We start from the raw sequence: 18,057 nt of genomic DNA, 5'->3' as shown, positions 1-18,057 counted from the left end.
GCAGCCAGCCACAAACTCAACTCTGGTGGAGAAATAAAGCAAAGCAAAACAAAGGGTGGGGGGGAAAAAAAACAAACAGGGAGGGAAGTTAAAAAAAACCACACAAAAAAACCATAAAAGGGAAGAGAAAAGGAAGGAGGGGGGGGGGGAAAAAACGTTAAAATAAACCACAGAACAGCCTTAATTTTTTATTTGGAAATTCCCTACTCCCTCTGTACAAGAACCTTTGCTGAAACACCTTCCACAAAGGCAGCAGTGAATCTTCAGAACATTTTACAGGTTGGTTTCTCCTTTCCTTCCCCCCTCCCCACCCCACCCCCCCCCTCAGCAAAAAGATAAATCACAGTGTAAATTATATTGTTCTGCTGTCATCTTTGGCTGGGGTTAGGCAAAGGAGTTACCGACTCAGCACCACTGTGGTCAGCAGCCGTTGCCCAGAGCTCCTTCGGCCTCCGCGTCACAAACCGAGCACAGGAATGTTTGCGTTTCAATCTGTTGCAGTACCACCAGGGGGGCGTGACAGCCTTAACTTCTCATAAACTTTTATAGACAAATGGAAAAAAATCTACAAAACTTAGCTAGGAATATTACACAGCAATACACACTTTTTATACTCTACACAAAACCAAAATTCTTGGTCTTAATGGCGAGTAACAACTTCTGTTTCAAGATCTGCTTAGAGGAATAGAGGGGGACATAAAGGCGAGAAATGCAAGTGTTGGCCGTGGGCAGGTGTTGGTCGTCCGGCGGTCTTATTGTGATGGATGGCATAGGCTGGAATCCCTCCTCACTGGCAGGCAATGATGGGCTCGAGGTCCAAAAGTAAACCTGAAAAAAACAGAAGACAGTTCCCAGTGTTTCTGTACAGGGCCAGGAGTCCTACTGCCTGCTCCTGCGGGGACAGCGCGCACAAGGGCACCGGCACGGCAAGCTGGGGCACCCGACGGCCTGCTCGCTGTGCCGGCTCAGGTCAGCAGCCAGCATACAGCCTGTCCTCAACTGCTCCCTGTATCACAGGATCTTAAGGTTTGAAGGGACCTCTGGAGATCTTTGACCCCCTGCCAGAGCAGGACCATAGAATCCAGCACAGGGCACACAGGAACACACCCAGACAGGGCTGGAAAGTCTCCAGAGAAGGAGACTCCACAATCTCCCAGGGCAGCCTGCTCCAGGGCTCTGGGACCCTTACAGGAATACATAGAATACATAGAATAAACCAGGTTGGAAGAGACCTTCAAGATCATCGCGTCCAACCCATCAACCAATCCAACACCGCCCAAGCAACTAACCCACAGCACCAAGTACCCTGTCAAGTCTTCTCCTAAAAACCTCCAGTGATGGCGACTCCACCACCTCCCCAGGCAGCCCATTCCAATGGGCAATCACTCTTTCTGTATAGAACTTTTTTCTAACATCCAGACTGAACCTCCCCTGGCGCAGCCTGAGACTGTGTCCTCTTGTTCTGGTACTGCTTGCCTGGGAGAAGAGACCAACATCCGTCTGTCTACAACCTCCCTTCAGGTAGTTGTAGAGAGTAATAAGGTCACCCCTGAGTCTCCTCTTCTCCAGGCTAAGCAACCCCAGCTCCCTCAGCCTCTCCTCGTAGGGCTTATGTTCCAAACCCCTCACCAACTTTGTTGCTCTCCTCTGGACTCGTTCCAGCAAGTCAACCTCCTTCCTAAACTGAGGGGCCCAGAACTGGACACAGTACTCGAGGTGCGGCCTAACCAGTGCAGTGTACAGGGGCAGAATGACCTCCCTGCTCCTGCTGGCCACACTGTTCCTGATGCAGGCCAGGATGCCATTGGCCCTCTTAGCTGCCTGGGCACACTGCAGGCTCATGTTCAGTCTACATCTTCCTGATGTTGAGGCAGGACCTCCTGCGCTGCAATTTCCAACCATTGCCCCTTGTCCTATCCCAGGGCACAAGTGAGCAGAGGCTGTCCCTGTCCCTTCCTTCCTGACCCCCAGCCCTCAGATATTGATAGACATTGATCAGATCCCCTCTCAGTCTCCTCCTCTCCTGACTAAGCCACCCCAGGGCTCTCAGCCTCTCCCTATACATAAGGCACTTGCTCCAGTCCCTGTGTGAGCTAATTCTGTTCACACTGATGAAAGCACCACTCAACATGGTCCTGTATCAACAAATCCTCAGTAAGGAAGACCTCCCCAGATCCATCTGGGAAGAGATGGTGACAGCCATCAATACAAAATGCATCAGAAACCTCTCACAGACCAGTCAGTGACTACAGAACAGCACTTGTACAGCCAGAAGGCAGCAACAGAAAGCATTTGGCTTCACATCACCAGTGTGCAATATTGACTTGCAGAGCAGAGTCACTACCAAATCTAGAACCATAAGATAGTCCTTAACAAAGGTGCTCTGTGCTTTCCACTTTGCAGGTTAACCCTTCTTTCCTTTTAGTAAACTGTAAAGGAAAGATGCTACCTTAAGTAGTAGGAAGTTAAAAGCAAATAGCTTAGAGCAGCAGACAGTGAATACCATTTACAGGCAAGTTCTCCAAAGTGAACCCCCCCCCAGAGTATCTTGTCCTTCCATTCTCCTCATCAGCTTTCTTCAGGAGCTTGGAGAAAGGGAGGTAGCATTACTGACATCTTACAGGTGTTGCCTTCAGGATTCACAGAAGTCAGGAGAGCAGATGACCCAGAAGGGAACTAAACCTCCACTCAACCCACAACACAGCTGACTACCCACAGTTACTCAGCTTAAGAACAACTCTGCAGAGGCCGTAGCTGTGCTTCTGGAGGAGCCCCGTGCCTGTAAGAACACCCCATGCTTGCTTTCAGCTGCAGGGTTTGAGGGTCACACCTGATGTTTCCAGAACTGAAAAGCTAATCAAACCCTACTGCCCTGCTCTGCTACCTGAACTCTTCACAGACAAAGTCACAGTGAATTATTCAGCTCTTCTGCACAACTCACCAGATCTTGTCTTTCTGTCATACTCATCTTCTCCACGATGGACCAAAACCAGCGCTTGAACTGCAAAAGCTTCTCAGCATTTTCTCCTGTGTGAAGGTAGAGAGGTAATTCAGCTGGTACACTGGACAACAAACATGGAGAGATCTGTTTTCTGTGTGCTGCAAGTTGGATCTGGGTTGTGACCTCATTCATGAAGTCATGATACCAGAGACAGCAGTGCTGTCCACAGTAATACACACGCTTCTGAATGGGAAGGCTAACGCTGACATAGCCCAAGCACAGCTCCCACCCTGTCCCTCCTGAAAAGCCTAACAGCAGCTAAATACAATGCCAAAGGTGTCTGGTGGGTTGACCTTTCCCCCACAGCATTCACTTTGCCAGACCAACTCGGTCAGAAGCAAATGAAGTCGCTTTTCTGCTCAAAATCTGTAGCTCAAGTTTAAAGGCACAGCCTAACCCCACCACAATGTAATATGGTGTACATACAATGTGAAAAACCTTAGGCTACACCCATGCCACTGACAGTTCTGAAGTCAGGTCCCAACTTGCAGAAGGAAAGCTGTGCCAGCAATCACACAAGCCTTGCACTTGCATCAAGGGACAGCGAAGCTCCCCCTCAACTAAGGGCAGGATTTTCAGAGTTATGCAAAGCACACAGGAATGGTTTTATGATGACCTTCAGGGGCTTGTTAGCTGATGTCCCATTTGAAAAGGTAGCACTCAGTTCAAAACCCCAAGGGGTGTCCCTGCAGCTCCACTCGCAAGCAAGCTGTTCCATACCTGACTCGTCGTTGAAAGAAGTGAAGCTGATGAGCATTTGCACGTTTACTTCACCGCAGCCATTCACCAAAAGTCTGAAATCTTCTGCTGTCAAATCTTCTAGGGAATTCTTTGGAAGCACATCCAGGAGGCCCTTCCTCATTGCCTGAAGTGCAAACCACAAGAGTCATCAGAGCCCCATCACTTGCAAGGGCACCACTGGAAAGCTCCACGTGAAATTCCCAACCCAAAAGTCCCTCTCCCCCTGGCTGCTGTTCTCTTTCAAAGCTTTCCCACGCCACAGGCACAACTTTCTGGAAGAACTGCACCCATCTCTGAAACCCTGCCAACCATTCCTGCAAGAAAGCAAGAACCCTTTGCACTGATACTTCCCCAGGAGCAGAAGCAAATGCACTGCCCTGTGCTAGGAGTGCAGGAGTTCTGATGAGCTATAGTGAACCTGATGGGAGTTAATGCAACATTCACCTCGTGTGCACTACTTTGACTTTGCTTCCTCAGACACTCTCCAGCTCTGCCTTGAAAATGTTCTGCACACACATGCAGGTATTTCAGCTGAGCAAGCAGGATCCTGAAAAGACTGGGAATTCCATTTTCAGCTTGGAAGCACAGGAATAGATCTGGTGTAGCAAATTCCCACATGAATGCCAATGTTGTGGTTTGCAATTGTGGTAAGCAATAATGCAACTGCCAATACAGGCAGCCATGGAGGTCAAAGTAACTTCAGCTCCAGGACTGTGTTCTGACAATTTTGGGCCTAAACTGCACAGAGGCAACCCAGCAGTCTGCTGCTTTATCTGCAAGTGCAGCAGGAACCCACAGGCAGCAGCAATGACCACGTTCAGATGCAGGGCATGACAGAGAGCGGTTCCAAGTACTGGACCTTCAGGAACTGTTCCCAAATTAGATTTTCTGTTAACTGTTACTTTAATTTGGGTTTTGAAGCCCTTTTAACATATTTTAATACATTTGCTTAGGTTTCTTGCCAAACTGTTAAAATAAGAGCAGAGTTGTATGTTTCACAGCCAACTATTCCTGTTCAAAGACACGAGTCAGAAGTTCAAGATGATTTACATGAAGAACTTTGTCATTTCCTGTGAATTTTTTCCCATAAGGCTAAAAAAAGCCATCCCACCCCAACCAGCAGAGCTGACAGACCACCAAAACAAATCAGCAGTTTCCAACACCACAGCACCAATTCCAAGAGCTCAAATGAAGAGACATGCTTGACCAACGGGGTAGACTTCAAAAGAAATGCTCTTTCCTTCTGTAAAGACATCAGGAATCACTCCCAGTACTCAGCTGGCATGGCACTGCAGAAACAGCTAGGCCATTCCCAACAGAAAGAGGAGAATTCCATAGTGTTAACCAATCAAAACTTCAGGAGAAAACTGATTAGCAGTATCATAGTGAGGAGGAGAATTAACTGGCTGAGGTCTCACTGAATTTTGGTTCTGTTTGTTTTCTTACAACCACTCCACCCCAAAGACTTACATGGAGAGGCTGCTCTGCCACTACCAACATGCGGTGCTCGGCGTATTTCCGGACATACTCATATACATTCTGGGGAGTGACTGGGATATTTACACCATTGGAAATGAGCTCCACCTGTGGCAAAGGGACAAGGACCATTTACAAAGGGAAAAAGAGGGGAGGGAGCGAAGGCAGAGGCAAGGGGAGGGAGCGAAGGCAGAGGCAAGGGGAGGGAGCGAAGGCAGAGGCAAGGGGAGGGAGCGAAGGCAGAGGCAAGGGGAGGGAGCGAAGGCAGAGGCAAGGGGAGGGAGCGAAGGCAGAGGCAAGGGGAGGGAGCGAAGGCAGAGGCAAGGGGAGGGAGCGAAGGCAGAGGCAAGGGGAGGGAGCGAAGGCAGAGGCAAGGGGAGGGAGCGAAGGCAGAGGCAATTATTACAACGACCACATTATACTGCAGTGATTTATTGCTCAATCTCTCTCTAAAAGCAAGCAACATTTACTAGCTGTAAAGATTCCCTAGGACTGGTTATTCTCTCCAAGCTTTATGGTAGGCTCTACATCATCCTCAAGGAAAAGTCCCCATGCTTCAATGTCTAAGAGGAGCACTGTATTTGAATCTCGGAAGGGTAAAGCATTATCTCAGCCACCTAAGGAGAGCATGGATTATGCGTAGACAGCAACCTGCACAAGCTGAATTCTGAAGCTACAGAGGCATGGGTTTGGCTGTGCTTACCTGCCCTCCACCCTCCTCCTTGCACAGGTCTATTGCAAAGGCCAAGTCCATTGCTGCAAACACTGCATCAGCATCTGTGCTCTGGGAAGCAAGGATAAGCTGCCGAAGGCTTTCATACATAACCGGATCGAAAAAGGCGAAGTCGTGCCAGTTCACCTAGAATAAGAGAGATGTTTGGAACATACTGGGGGTTAAAAATACCTTCAGAATTCTGTGATCTGTAGCTAACCTGTGCATAAGCACAGAGCAGTGCACAACTCCTGTAACAAAGCATACGAACGCTTGGAAATAAAGGCCAATTCCTACTTTCAGCCTGCTCCTGAAGGCACGTCAGAACACTCAACTCCAGGGCATCAGCAGAACAAAGACAGACTTGCAAAGGCACAGAGGTTGTAAAGAAAATGTAGAGGGATTTTTTGGAAAGCAAATTCTACATATCACCTAGGTCAGTACAGATCTGATGGAGGCTAACGAGTCAGAAGCAATCTGCACCAGTGCTCCGAAATGCTGGAAGCTGCCCTCCACTTAAACACATTTAAATAACTGATGGCCTGGTACCAGGGCTTCCAACAATCCAAGCACCAATTTTTGCCTGTTGCTGGTTTCTGTAGTTTCTTGTGGGGTTTTGGGTTTGGTTTTTTTTTTAATCAGCCTGGAGAGAAAAAGTCATCTACTAACTAAGCACAACTCAAAGATCCCTTGATGCATCCAACATCTAACTGGGCAGCACGCACGTGCAAGAAGGAAAACCTGATGGAATGAATTAGTCTCTTTTGGAAGGTGTCAGGAGACACTTGGAGGCACAGCTTTCTGCCACTAATCCTTTGCCATGCATTTTGGGTAGCTGATGACATGATCAGCATCCTTTTAAAAGGAAAGATCAGCAGCTACAAACCTTGGCTTGCTTGTTGCATCAGACAGAAAGCATGAAATGTACAGCACACAATTAGTGTTTCTCGGGGTGCAGAAGCAGTTTTGCTTCTGAATTAAATTACACCCACACTTGGGACAACATCTTAATCAAAACTCAGTAAGCTCTCTCAAATACTGAGGGAAATGCTTTTGATAAATTGAAATCAGAGAATCAACCAGGTTGGAAAAGACCTCAGAGATCATCAAATCCAACCTACTACCTAACACCTGAAATGCTGTTGCAAGCACTGCTCCAAGTCTTCAGACTCAGGAAGAGACAAGAAGGGCAGGCAGCAACCTGTGTCTGAAAAAAGCCAAACACTAACCTATTACATAGCATTCCTTAGTCAAATACCTAATTTTCTAGTGTCATAGTCATAGTATCAGTCAGGGTTGGAAGGGATCACAAGGATCATCTAGTTCCAACCCCCCTGCCATAGGCAGGGACACCCCACACTAGATCAGGCTGGCCAGAGCCTCATCCAGCCTGGGCTTAAACACCTCCAGGGACGGTGCTCCAACCACCTCCCTGGACAACCCATTCCAGGGCCTCACCACTCTGATGGGGAAGAACTTCCTCCTCCCCTCCAGCCTGAATCTCCCCACCTCCAGCTTCATTCCATGCAGTTTTGATCCTCAAATTATAGTTCCATTATCAACTCTGCCAGTTGATATGTGCATATTATGGAGGGAAACAAGGCAGGTTTTGAAGGTAAGATTTTATGTGGTTAAAGGAAACTAGCATTTCTCTGTCCAGCTTACCTTTCTGCCAAGAAGAACTTTGATTACATGTCTATTTAATGTGATGGGGCAGAGCTCATTCTGCAACAAACACAATCCTAGGATTCTGAAAAAGAAATGTTTGGGGTTTGTTTTGGTGCAAGAGGAATCCCACTGGAGATCTTTCAGCAAAAGCACATTAAGGAAAGTCAAAAAGCTCCAAGCTGGCTTTTCAGCCCTAGAAATCCCCAAAAGAAAACCAGGCACATCTACAAATTTCTAAGAGAGACTTTCTGCAGGATAAAACTTCCAGATTGTAAGAAGCCCAAACCAAAACCAAACCAACCAAAACCAGGGAAAAACCCCTCAAGTTCACATGTGCACATTCCCCACTGTTTAGGTACAGGTGAGAAAGAAAGAGCATCAAAGGAATGAAGGGTTTGCTTTGGGTTCACTGGTCCTTTCCTTGGGATTCTGCACATCTGCCTCTCACATTTCTACAGAGTAGGAAGCGAGCAGTAGCCTACCTGCCAATGTTTCTGAAGCAGTTCAGTCTTGCTTCTGTGTTTTTACCAGGTCTTGGTGTGTAAAACCCTCGCTTCCCAGGCTGGTAGAAGAGTGGTGCATTGTCATCTCCATCATCTGTATCATCCAACTCCATATCCACCACGCTGCGGCTGGAGCCGTGCCGCTTTCTGTTCTCCTGTTTGGGAAGTCAGAAGAGCCATTACCAAGCTCACTTCTAGCTACTGACATGCAGCAACTGCTATCTGCTGCTAGACCCCACAGGCAAGTCCCATTGGTAAAGAATGCCCATGATGTTGTCTAATGGCAACATTTGATACTTTAGAGTAATCACTGCTTAAACTTTTCAAAGGAAACCTAGAGAAGAGGGGGGGAACAGCAGCAGAGAGAGAGAGAAGGTGGGGGGGAAAGCAGCAGAGAAAAAGGTAACTCCACAGGATTATTAAACAGAACTTTGTCTTGTGTGATGAAGGAGGGCTTACAGGTTTGAAATCAACTGATACAAGTGAATGTTAAATGAAGGTAATTTGGGCAACAGTTCATTACCTGCACTTTATCTGAAGAGTCTAGCAATCCAAGATCCAATATACTGTCAGCACCATTCTCCCTTCAAAGGGGAGGGGGAAGGCAAAAAAAGAGAAAGGAAAGAAAGGCAGAGTTAATTTCACATTAAGGACTTGACATATTCTGAAACCAGACTACTTCAACTGAACTCAGTGAGCTACTTGTCCAATGAAAAATACCTAGAACAAAGCAGGCAGCAAGTTGCATGTATCAGAATGAGATGCAGCACAGCACAAGTGCTTCAACCACAAAAATCAGTTTTCATTTCTTATCTAAATCCTTGGTACTTTACCTGCCATGTGCAATAATGAGTTCCATTGCCTCATCCACTCTTGCTCTAAGGGAATCTTCACTGGCTAGTAACAGAAGCAGCTGAGCAGGGGACAATTCCAACAACATTCCTGTGATTTTACTTGCAAATGCCTGAGGATAAGGAATGATAACAGGTCTTACTACTCTCCTCCAGTTCTCTCATTTTCAATGATGCATTGATGACAGTTTTTAACATTTTAACTCTAGAATGCATTGCAAGCTACCTCCTAGGCTAAATGACAGATTACTGAACCAAGACCTTTTTAAAGTGCCATTTCAACAGCCCTACACAGAATCATACAATCAACCAGGTTGGAAGAGAGCTCCAAGATCATTCAGTCCAACCTATCACCCAGCCCTATCCAATCAACTAGACCATGGCACTACATGCCTCACCCAGGCTATTCTCCAGGGATGGTGACTCCACCACCTCCCTGGGCAGCACATCCCAGTGGCCAATCTCTCTCTTTGGGAAGAACTTCTTCCTAACATCCAGCCTGAACCTCCCCTGGCACAGCTTGAGACTGTGTCCCCTTGTTCTGTTGCTGGTTGCCTGGGAGAACAGACTGACCACCACCTGGCTACCACCTCCCTTCAGGTAGTTGTAGAGAGCAATAAGGTCTCCCCTGAGCCTCCTCTTCTCCAGGCTAAACACCCCCAGTTCCCTCAGCCGCTCCTCACAGGGCTGTGCTCCAGACCCCTCACCAGTTTCATTGCTCTTCTCTGGACACACTCCAGTACCTCAACATCTCTTTGGAATTGAGGGCCCCAGAACTGGACACAGCAATTCCAGTGTTCCAATGTCCTCAGTTATGTTACACAGTGACGGAACAAAGGAAATTGATTATTAAAAGATGCCAAGAACAATGCACTGCTGAGTGTATTAGAGCTGCGAGGCTTACTGGTTGCATTGCTTGCACTCGAGGGTAGAGCCTTTCCCCAAGGGCCTGTCTGTGTGCCGGCAGAGGGTCGGGGTCGTCGCTGGGGTTTCCTTCCGAGGCCGGTCTGAAGGGCCGGGTGTCGATGGAAAGTTGTCTTCTAAAGTCCCTTAAGGAAAGGAGTGCAGTTTGTACTCATCTCAGAGGAAACACCCCCAAATCTTCTGGCACAATGCCACTTGCACACAGAGTCAAAATAGCATTAGCTTTTTATGCTGTAATAGGAGTGCTGCTCAGAGCTGCTCGGGGAGGACGATTCGGAAACAGAACGAACCAGAGACTTTAATACTAGCAGCGTGTTGAGTGCAGACAGGCATGCCACCAACAGCCATGCTGTTCCTAACCACCTCACAAGTTACTCTAGTGCACAAGATTTCAGTACTGCTTGAGCAGGAGAGATCAATGCCTGGCCAAGTTAAGTTTTTGTTTGTTTTCTTCCCTTCACAGGAGGCTGTCAGGGGATGCAGCCAAGACAGAGAGCTGAACCAGCCAGTGGATATCCAGTGCCAGCTATATAAGGGAAGGGCTGGCTGGGGCACAGGGGGGTGCTTTGACCTTGTGACTATGACTTGGCAATTTCTCACTGGGGACAGGTGGATCTCTGTTTCTCTTTGTACTCTTCTATTAAATCCTATCTGAAGCCACAAGGCTTTGCCTTTTTCTTCCAATTCTCCTTCTCATTCCACCGTGTAGGGGTGGGAATCTGAGTGAGTGGCTGTGTGCCTTTATTGGGTCCAACACTGACATAACAAACCAAAACCATAACCTTACTCTAGCTGACCCCAAACAATGACATATGGTTGAAACAACCTATCAGTGCTGCAGTAAGTATAATTATTCTTTGAACAATTAAAGTATATAATGGATTTCAATAAATCGTATCAATAAATCGCTCCTGGAAGCCAAAAAGAGCCAAACCCTGTTAATCTGAGGAAGCAGCTTTCCTGAAGATCACCACAGCAGTTCTTGTCTCTGTCAGAGTATCCCCACCAGATGGAAAATGCACCACTTACCTATCCCTATCTCTCCGAGAACCAGCTCGTAAGCCACTACTTCTCCGCATTTCTCTCTCTCGCTCCCTTTCCCGATCTCTCTCGCCCCTATTTCGCAACCTCTGCATGAGACCTGAAGGGGAAAAATCCTCATAAGCTTAAACATCTTTGTATTTCTCTCTCCTAGCTAAGTTTCAGTGTAAGGAAGGCAGAGGTTTCCTTGGAAGACAGCTCGAAAGACATCAATGAGACAGAACCACTCTGACTAATGACTGGGGTTCAGCCAAGCTTAGGAAATGTGAAATCTTTGTAGTAACTTCCAAATGCCAAAATGCTTCAGGAGTCTATATATACTTTCACAAACATTAAAATCTATTTGTGACAAGCCAGAGGGAGAAGCCATATTATAGTGACAGGATGTTAGGGGTTGGGAGGGACCTCTGGAGATCTTCGAGTCCAACCCCTCTGCCAGAGCAGGGCCATAGAGTTTAGCGCTATTAGTCAGCTCTTAGTAGCTAAAATCTCGACAGTGATTAACAACTACAAAGAAAGATGCTCAAAATAAGCTAAGAGTTGTTTAAAGGGGAGAAAAGGGGAGAAAAGGGGAGAAAAGGGGAGAAAAGGGGAGAAAAGGGGAGAAAAGGGGAGAAAAGGGGAGAAAAGGGGAGAAAAGGGGAGAAAAGGGGAGAAAAGGGGAGAAAAGGGGAGAAAAGGGGAGAAAAGGGGAGAAAAGGGGAGAAAAGGGGAGAAAAGGGGAGAAAAGGGGAGAAAAGGGGAGAAAAGGGGAGAAAAGGGGAGAAAAGGGGAGAAAAGGGGAGAAAAGGGGAGAAAAGGGGAGAAAAGGGGAGAAAAGGGGAGAAAAGGGGAGAAAAGGGGAGAAAAGGGGAGAAAAGGGGAGAAAAGGGGAGAAAAGGGGAGAAAAGGGGAGAAAAGGGGAGAAAAGGGGAGAAAAGGGGAGAAAAGGGGAAGCTATTTTCTTGCCTCAGAGAAGTAAGACACAATTTTCACTGAGCTGAGCTAAGAGAAACCTCTGAGACAATCAATGCCAAGTATTTCAGTGTAAAGAAGCATCCAAGGCTGATCTGCTGTGCATGACTTACTCGTGTGGGTGCCCTTGTTGGCGTTCTGAATGCAGTCCAGGTTGGGCAGTTTCTCGTTGGAGAGGAAGGCCTGGGCAATAGCCGTGTAAAAGCTCCGTGCTACGCCGCTGCCCTCTCCTGGCTCATCCTTAAAAGTAACTTTGACTCTGTGTACAGCCATGGGAGTGGTAGCACACCTGCGACCAAAATGATTGTTGAGCTGCCTCATGGTTTGCTGAATGAGAAGATCTCTGTCTCGATCAACCTAGTGAAAACACAAAGAAGTTTTCTTTCCTTGAATTTCAGCTTCACCATAGCTTCCTGGCCTCTTCTGCACAGACTAAGAAAAAACCCAATCACACTCTGAAGAACTACAGGATAATTACAACACAGTTAAGGTTCAGGACAGCTGCTTGCAGATTCTGCAAGACTTCCAGCAAGTTCCAACAGTAGTTCAGCTTTCACTGAAACCAAATTCAGAAGGCAGTGAACATTTTACCTCCAGTGTCAAATCCCTGGATTGCTGGTTTCGAAGTTTTTCCATCTCCCGGCGGAATTTCGATTCTTTCACTTCAAAGCCACCTAATTCAGTCAGTATCTTAAGATGAAAACAAGAGAAGAAAGTAAACCAAACCCAGAATAAGTTCACAACGGAGTTGTAAGAGGAACTGTGCTCCCAGGGGGACATACATACCGATCCAGGCTCCGCTCCAACATCTTCCATGAATACTCTACCGAACAACTCTAAGGAGAGGCGCCAACGCCCCAGCAACATGTCATGAGATATAACCATGCCCATGAAGCTACACTGTGGCCTGACAGGAGGGAAGACAAGCAAAATCAAGTTGAATTTTAGACACATTTTGTGGTTATTTCTGATGAACAGCACCACAGCACAGTAAGTATGCAGACACAAACACATGAAGCTGCCGTGAGTTTCAGCTTAAACACAATTCCTGCTTCTGAAGTGAAATTACTCTGAAAGCATCTAACTTCACTGCTGCATGGGATTCATTGTGATTGGTCTCCCTTCAATCAAGACCTTCAAAGTGAGGGCAGCTCAATACCTAACTGCATAAAATGTGGTCAGTATCACTGAGCTGTCAGTTCTGATTTTCACCGTTAGCTACCTGGGCATCACAGCAAGTCTGCAGCAGGAGTAAAGGGCTTTTACAGAATCACAGAATGGTCTGGGTTGGAAGGGACCTCCAAAGGTCATGTAATCTAACCCCCTCTGCAGTAAGCAGGGACATCCTCAACTAGATCAGGTTGCCCAGAGCCCTGTTGAGCCTCACCCTGAGTATCTCCAGGGATACGGTCCCAATCACCTCCCTGGGCAACTTGTCCCAGTGTTACACTACCCTCATGGTGCAGAACTTGCTCCTCACATCCAGTCTAAATCTGCCAATGCCCCTCATCCTATTCACTACAGGCCTTTGTAAACAGTCTCTCTCCATCCTTCTTTTAGGCCCCCTTCAGGTATTGGAAGGCTGCAATTAGGTCTCCCTGAAGCCTCCTCTTTTCCAGGCTGAACAATGCCAGCTCCCCCAGCCTGTCTTTGTAGCAGAGGTGCTCCAACCCCCTGATCATTTTCATGACCCTGCTCTGGCCCCACTCTATCAGGTCCATGTCCTTCCTATATTGAGGGCTCCAGAGCTGGATGCAGCACTGCAGGTGAGGTCTCACCAGAGCAAAGTGGCAGAATCACCTCACTCCAGCCCAGGATACTACGGTTTGCACAGACCTCTTGGAAGGCTGATCAACTGTTTGTTTTAAAAGACACCCAAAACCACCCCCCAAACCCTCCACTAATTCAAACAAAAGTAAGCTACTAATTTAAAAAGACTTTCCAGAGAGTTCAAGAAGACTTTTTGTTGAGTAACTTTGAAGTCAAGTTACCTGAAAGATGTGAGAGGCGGCCCTTCGCTTTCCGTCAGCCCTATCTCTGCCAACAAGCTGCTTTTCAGTTGTGCTGCAAGGTCGTGAGCTGAAGGCCCTGGCTTTGAGCTCTCAGATTCTTCTGTAGGCACATTTTGTTCCTCCCCTTCCTTCTTTTGCCGATTTTGCATGCTCATAACATTTTTCAAGTTGGCAGCATAAGACATTTTAGTGGGAAGAACCTAAACAAGAAGCAAGATTTAACTGCATTTTTGAAGCAGTCTAGAAGGCCTTTTTAAGATCATAGAATCTATCAACCAGGTTGGGAAAGACCTCAAAGGTCATCAAGTCCAATCTATTACTTAACATCTAACACCTCCTGACAACTAAACCATGGCTCCAAGTGCCACATGCAATCCTTTCTTGAACACTTCCAGTGATGGTGACTCCACCACCTCCCTGGGCAGCACATTCCAGTGGCCAATTACTCTTTCTGGGAAGATTATCTATTTGTAAACCACAGAGTAGGGAGCACAGTAATTGACCTATAAAAGTGTAGTAACTTTAATCATGTTGAGAAAAATGGCAAATCATTCTTCATTTATGTTTGCATTTCATACATTTGCCATTTAATATTCAGTCTATAGGCAAGTCAAACCTAGTAGCCAGTAGGGAGATTTAATTCTTCTTATCACAAATAATGATACCATTGGCATTTCAAAGTTAAGCTGAGATTGTACTGCAGCCTTTAAACAATTCAAGTGTTGTCTGAAGTCTGATCTGAATCAGTAATCATAGAAGTTCCTGCATTTAATAATTACAAAATTCAGCATCCTTTCCCTCAGAAGTCCAAGCAGTCAGACTTGATGGGCTTTTAAATGATCATTCTTACACTCCTCTGGCAGTATGGATGTGCCTCTTTAAGGGATGAAGGTATCAGGTAAAATCACCCTATCATTTAAAATAATAGAACCTTTAAATCTACCTCGAGGCAGTTCCTATCCACTGTAACTTCCATTAAGCACTTCCCACTGTTGGCAGAGGATGAGTACAGGCCCTGGCTGGGCCTGCCGAACAGATCTTCTTTGCGTGCATTTGGCTGAAAAGGAACAAAAGCACTCTGGGTAAATCATGTGTTTCGGTTAGGAATCAAAAAGCAAACTGCAGGTTCCTGCCAGAACACCATCTCTGATGTCACCTGTAATAGATGGGGCTGGTCTGCCAGGGGGATGGCCTCTGCCAGAGGAACCTCGAAAGGATTGGGTGGAATGCAACCGAGGAAGGTCATAGAGTCTGATCGTCTGAAAAACGGATGGTTTTGGCCAGTCTCTGCTGGGAGGGAGTCATCATCTTTGTCATTGAGTGTGGCACCTAAATGTGGAAAGATTTCAAGTCAACTTTCACAGCTACAGAAGCAATAGATTTAAAATACCAAAAATGAGTACACTTCTCTTAGCTCTCTGACTGGTGAAGCAGCTCTGCAAATGTAACACTTCCACAAGTGTTCTGTTCGTGCCAAGTTGCTTAGTCAGCACTTTTGTTCTTTTTCCTGCAAGTAGCTTTACTGAACATGCACTCCTACACTGTATGTACTTAGTGTAAGGTATACATCCCACCATTTGCAGCAGCAGTTCCACCAGACCAAGAGGAAAATCAGCTGCATTCAAACGTTAGGTTCTGTCATTGTGTAGAATAAGGAAAGGCACAAATTTTGCAGGTTAGAGAAAAAGGAGATGAAATCAGGGCCCCAAAACAAGAACAGGCAAAGGCAGAAGTAGTTTAGCAATGTGACAATGGTAGGAACCTTACAAACCCCTGACTTTAATGTAACATATGCAAGCAGCAAAATATATTGCAAACCTCAACCAGCTAAAGGGGCAAAAAACACCACACAGGAAAGTGTTGTGCTTTGGCATCTTACAGCAGTGCTTCTGTATACTAACTTTGATTGGTGTCATCATCATTTTCATGCTCTGAATCTTCATTGTCAAGACCCAGTTCCAAAAGTTCCCGAGTTCTTTAAACAAAACAAGAAGAAAGGAAGAGTCAATCCCCTTGAAGAGAGCATTAGGTTAAACATCCCCATCTGTAGCAACCAATAAAAGCAAGAGTTTATCTCATCAATTGCACGTAACAACAACTTCAGTCTAAAGCCAAAGTACTGTACAGAGTACTCAGAGAGTACAGAGTACTTACTACACACTCCACTGGCTGTGTTACTACCTTACAGCCATTTGGCCACCTACCAAGTCTTCAGCCAGTGATGGGTGTGCTGCTTTTTAAAGACTATGCCAATATCAAGAACTAGGAAGCCTGCAGTAGTGGCAGCCTCAGTACCTTTTTCGTTCCAGCTGAGGAGTATCCAGTGTTGTCTGTTGATTCATTGCTTTAATCCAATAAATAAGGGCTTGAAAAACGTATGCTACATGCTTTAGTGAACAGACATCTAGGACGGGCAGCACGTCCGAGTGCTCGTCGTTGTGGGAGCGCATCAGCGACAGCGCGTAGTTGAGGAAATCTCCTCGTGCTGACATCATCCCCTGACGGGCGCTGAGCAAAGTAGCACGTCTAGTGACAGGAAGGGATTGAACACAGGGATCAGGCAGCACAGCAGAAGGCAGCCTGTACATACTGTACAGATGGAAAACCTCCAAATCCCCTCCCACAAAACCAGCATGATGATGAGAGTAGCAGTCGTGGTTTTACACTTTACTACAAGCTGCGGAGGTGCGGTGTATTGTGAAGAGCTGATGCTTGAGGTGAATCCAGTGCATCAGAACACAAACCAGCAGCAAGGACACGGGCAGACAGCTAAACCAAGCAGCAGCTCCACTGCTGCACTACAAAACTGCATGTGAGTGCACAAGACTTGACTGTAAAACTGCTAACTCATATTGCATGCAGCAATCAAAGCATTTCCATACCTCCTCCCCTCGAGTGTTCTTAGGCTAGCTTCTTCACGGGCTGTCATCCGTTCCCTTCTGGCTGAGTTCTGAGAGGCGTGGAGAGGGTGATTGGGGTGCCCAGGGTCACCAGCAGATGCCAGCGCAGAACCATAACGCAGCTGAGCTTCAGTAGAGTCCATGATACTAACCATCCAGTTCCAAGTAGGGATAAGCTTTTCTTCTACATAATTCTATCGAAAGAGAGATTTGTTGAGTTTTGCAAGCAACAGAACTGATGCTGAGAATGCAGTCGTAACGTAAGCCTCCACTCTGGCTTTCAGTTACCTCTGACTGCCTATGAACAAAGAGGCTGTGAAGCCATGCTTGAGAACAAACAAGGGCAGTTTGCAAAAGCTCTATTGAGGCTGCAAATTTACTGCAGTAGCACACAGATGCCATGGCTTGATACCTTGGTGTCTGTAAAGCATTCCCACCATCCCTCTCTCCTTTCTGAGCATCTCTTCTCCTCCTCACCTTATGAGCACCCAGCATCTCCCAGGCACACACATTCTGGGGACTTTGGTCACACTTACTTTCAAAAACCAAAAATCAGGAGCACTGTACCAAAAAAATATGCAAGTGACAGGAAAAGGATGATCAAGTCCCTGAAAGAAGGGACAGCAAGCAGTACATTCACCTGCACAAATCTTTTGCCTCTTGTAATTATTTGTCCCTTATTAACGTTCTTCTTTTATACACTCAACAGTTCATGTCAAAAAAGAAAACAGGGTAAAAGTTCTCTTAGTAGAGACCACAACTGTCTCCAAAGAGGTCTGTCTTGACCTAACTACTAAATAGAGATCAGTCAGACCCCTGAAATTCCCTTTTTTTGAAGAGCATATATATAAAATATAAACAATTTAACTGAATGAGTAACTGCAACTACTTCAGCCTACACTGTCCCTCTTATGAAGAGAGGCTGAGAGAGCCAAGACAGTTTGTATTCAAGAAAACAATTCAGCAGCATCTTATCAATATGTATCAATAAAAAGGCACAAAGTACCTTCTCCCTCTCTTCTCCATGATATCACTGGACAAGAAGCAATAGGCACAAGCTGAAGTAGTTGGGAAGTCAATTTAAACTCAGGAAAAATTGGGGGTTTTTATATGAAAGTAGTTAAACACCAGGTTGTCCAGAGCAGTTGTGGAGTCTCCAACCCTGGAGATACTCAAAACCTAACTGGGCACAGCGCTGGGAATTTGGACTAGACAATCTTTAGAGGCCACTTCCAACCTCAGCAATTCTGTGACTTTTCCTATAAACCCCAACT

At 46.3% G+C, this 18,057-nt stretch overlaps 1 protein-coding gene across 1 annotated transcript in view; it reads right to left on the bottom strand.

Moving 5' to 3' along the window:
* Nucleotides 1-321: 321 nt before the first annotated feature.
* UBR5 (ubiquitin protein ligase E3 component n-recognin 5) overlaps nt 322-18,057 on the bottom strand; it is an 85,246-nt gene continuing 67,510 nt past the window's right edge. Inside the window, exons 40-59 of the mRNA XM_054167524.1 lie at nt 16,766-16,977; nt 16,179-16,409; nt 15,785-15,858; nt 15,040-15,212; nt 14,827-14,940; nt 13,863-14,083; nt 12,658-12,778; nt 12,463-12,561; nt 11,985-12,228; nt 10,906-11,017; nt 9,857-10,001; nt 8,935-9,065; nt 8,625-8,685; nt 8,081-8,256; nt 7,596-7,680; nt 5,922-6,077; nt 5,213-5,326; nt 3,722-3,866; nt 2,942-3,027; nt 322-828 (exon numbers count right to left, since the gene is read on the bottom strand). Coding sequence (XP_054023499.1) covers nt 616-828; nt 2,942-3,027; nt 3,722-3,866; nt 5,213-5,326; nt 5,922-6,077; nt 7,596-7,680; nt 8,081-8,256; nt 8,625-8,685; nt 8,935-9,065; nt 9,857-10,001; nt 10,906-11,017; nt 11,985-12,228; nt 12,463-12,561; nt 12,658-12,778; nt 13,863-14,083; nt 14,827-14,940; nt 15,040-15,212; nt 15,785-15,858; nt 16,179-16,409; nt 16,766-16,977 — 2,913 coding nt within the window. The 3' untranslated portion in view covers nt 322-615. The remainder of the gene's footprint in view (nt 829-2,941; nt 3,028-3,721; nt 3,867-5,212; nt 5,327-5,921; nt 6,078-7,595; nt 7,681-8,080; nt 8,257-8,624; nt 8,686-8,934; nt 9,066-9,856; nt 10,002-10,905; nt 11,018-11,984; nt 12,229-12,462; nt 12,562-12,657; nt 12,779-13,862; nt 14,084-14,826; nt 14,941-15,039; nt 15,213-15,784; nt 15,859-16,178; nt 16,410-16,765; nt 16,978-18,057) is intronic.

Source organism: Dryobates pubescens, chromosome 14 (assembly GCF_014839835.1).
Source record: "Dryobates pubescens isolate bDryPub1 chromosome 14, bDryPub1.pri, whole genome shotgun sequence".
NCBI classification, from domain to species: domain Eukaryota; kingdom Metazoa; phylum Chordata; class Aves; order Piciformes; family Picidae; genus Dryobates; species Dryobates pubescens.
Note: the sequence above shows the minus strand (reverse complement) of the source record. Positions and strands in the feature narration are given on the sequence as shown.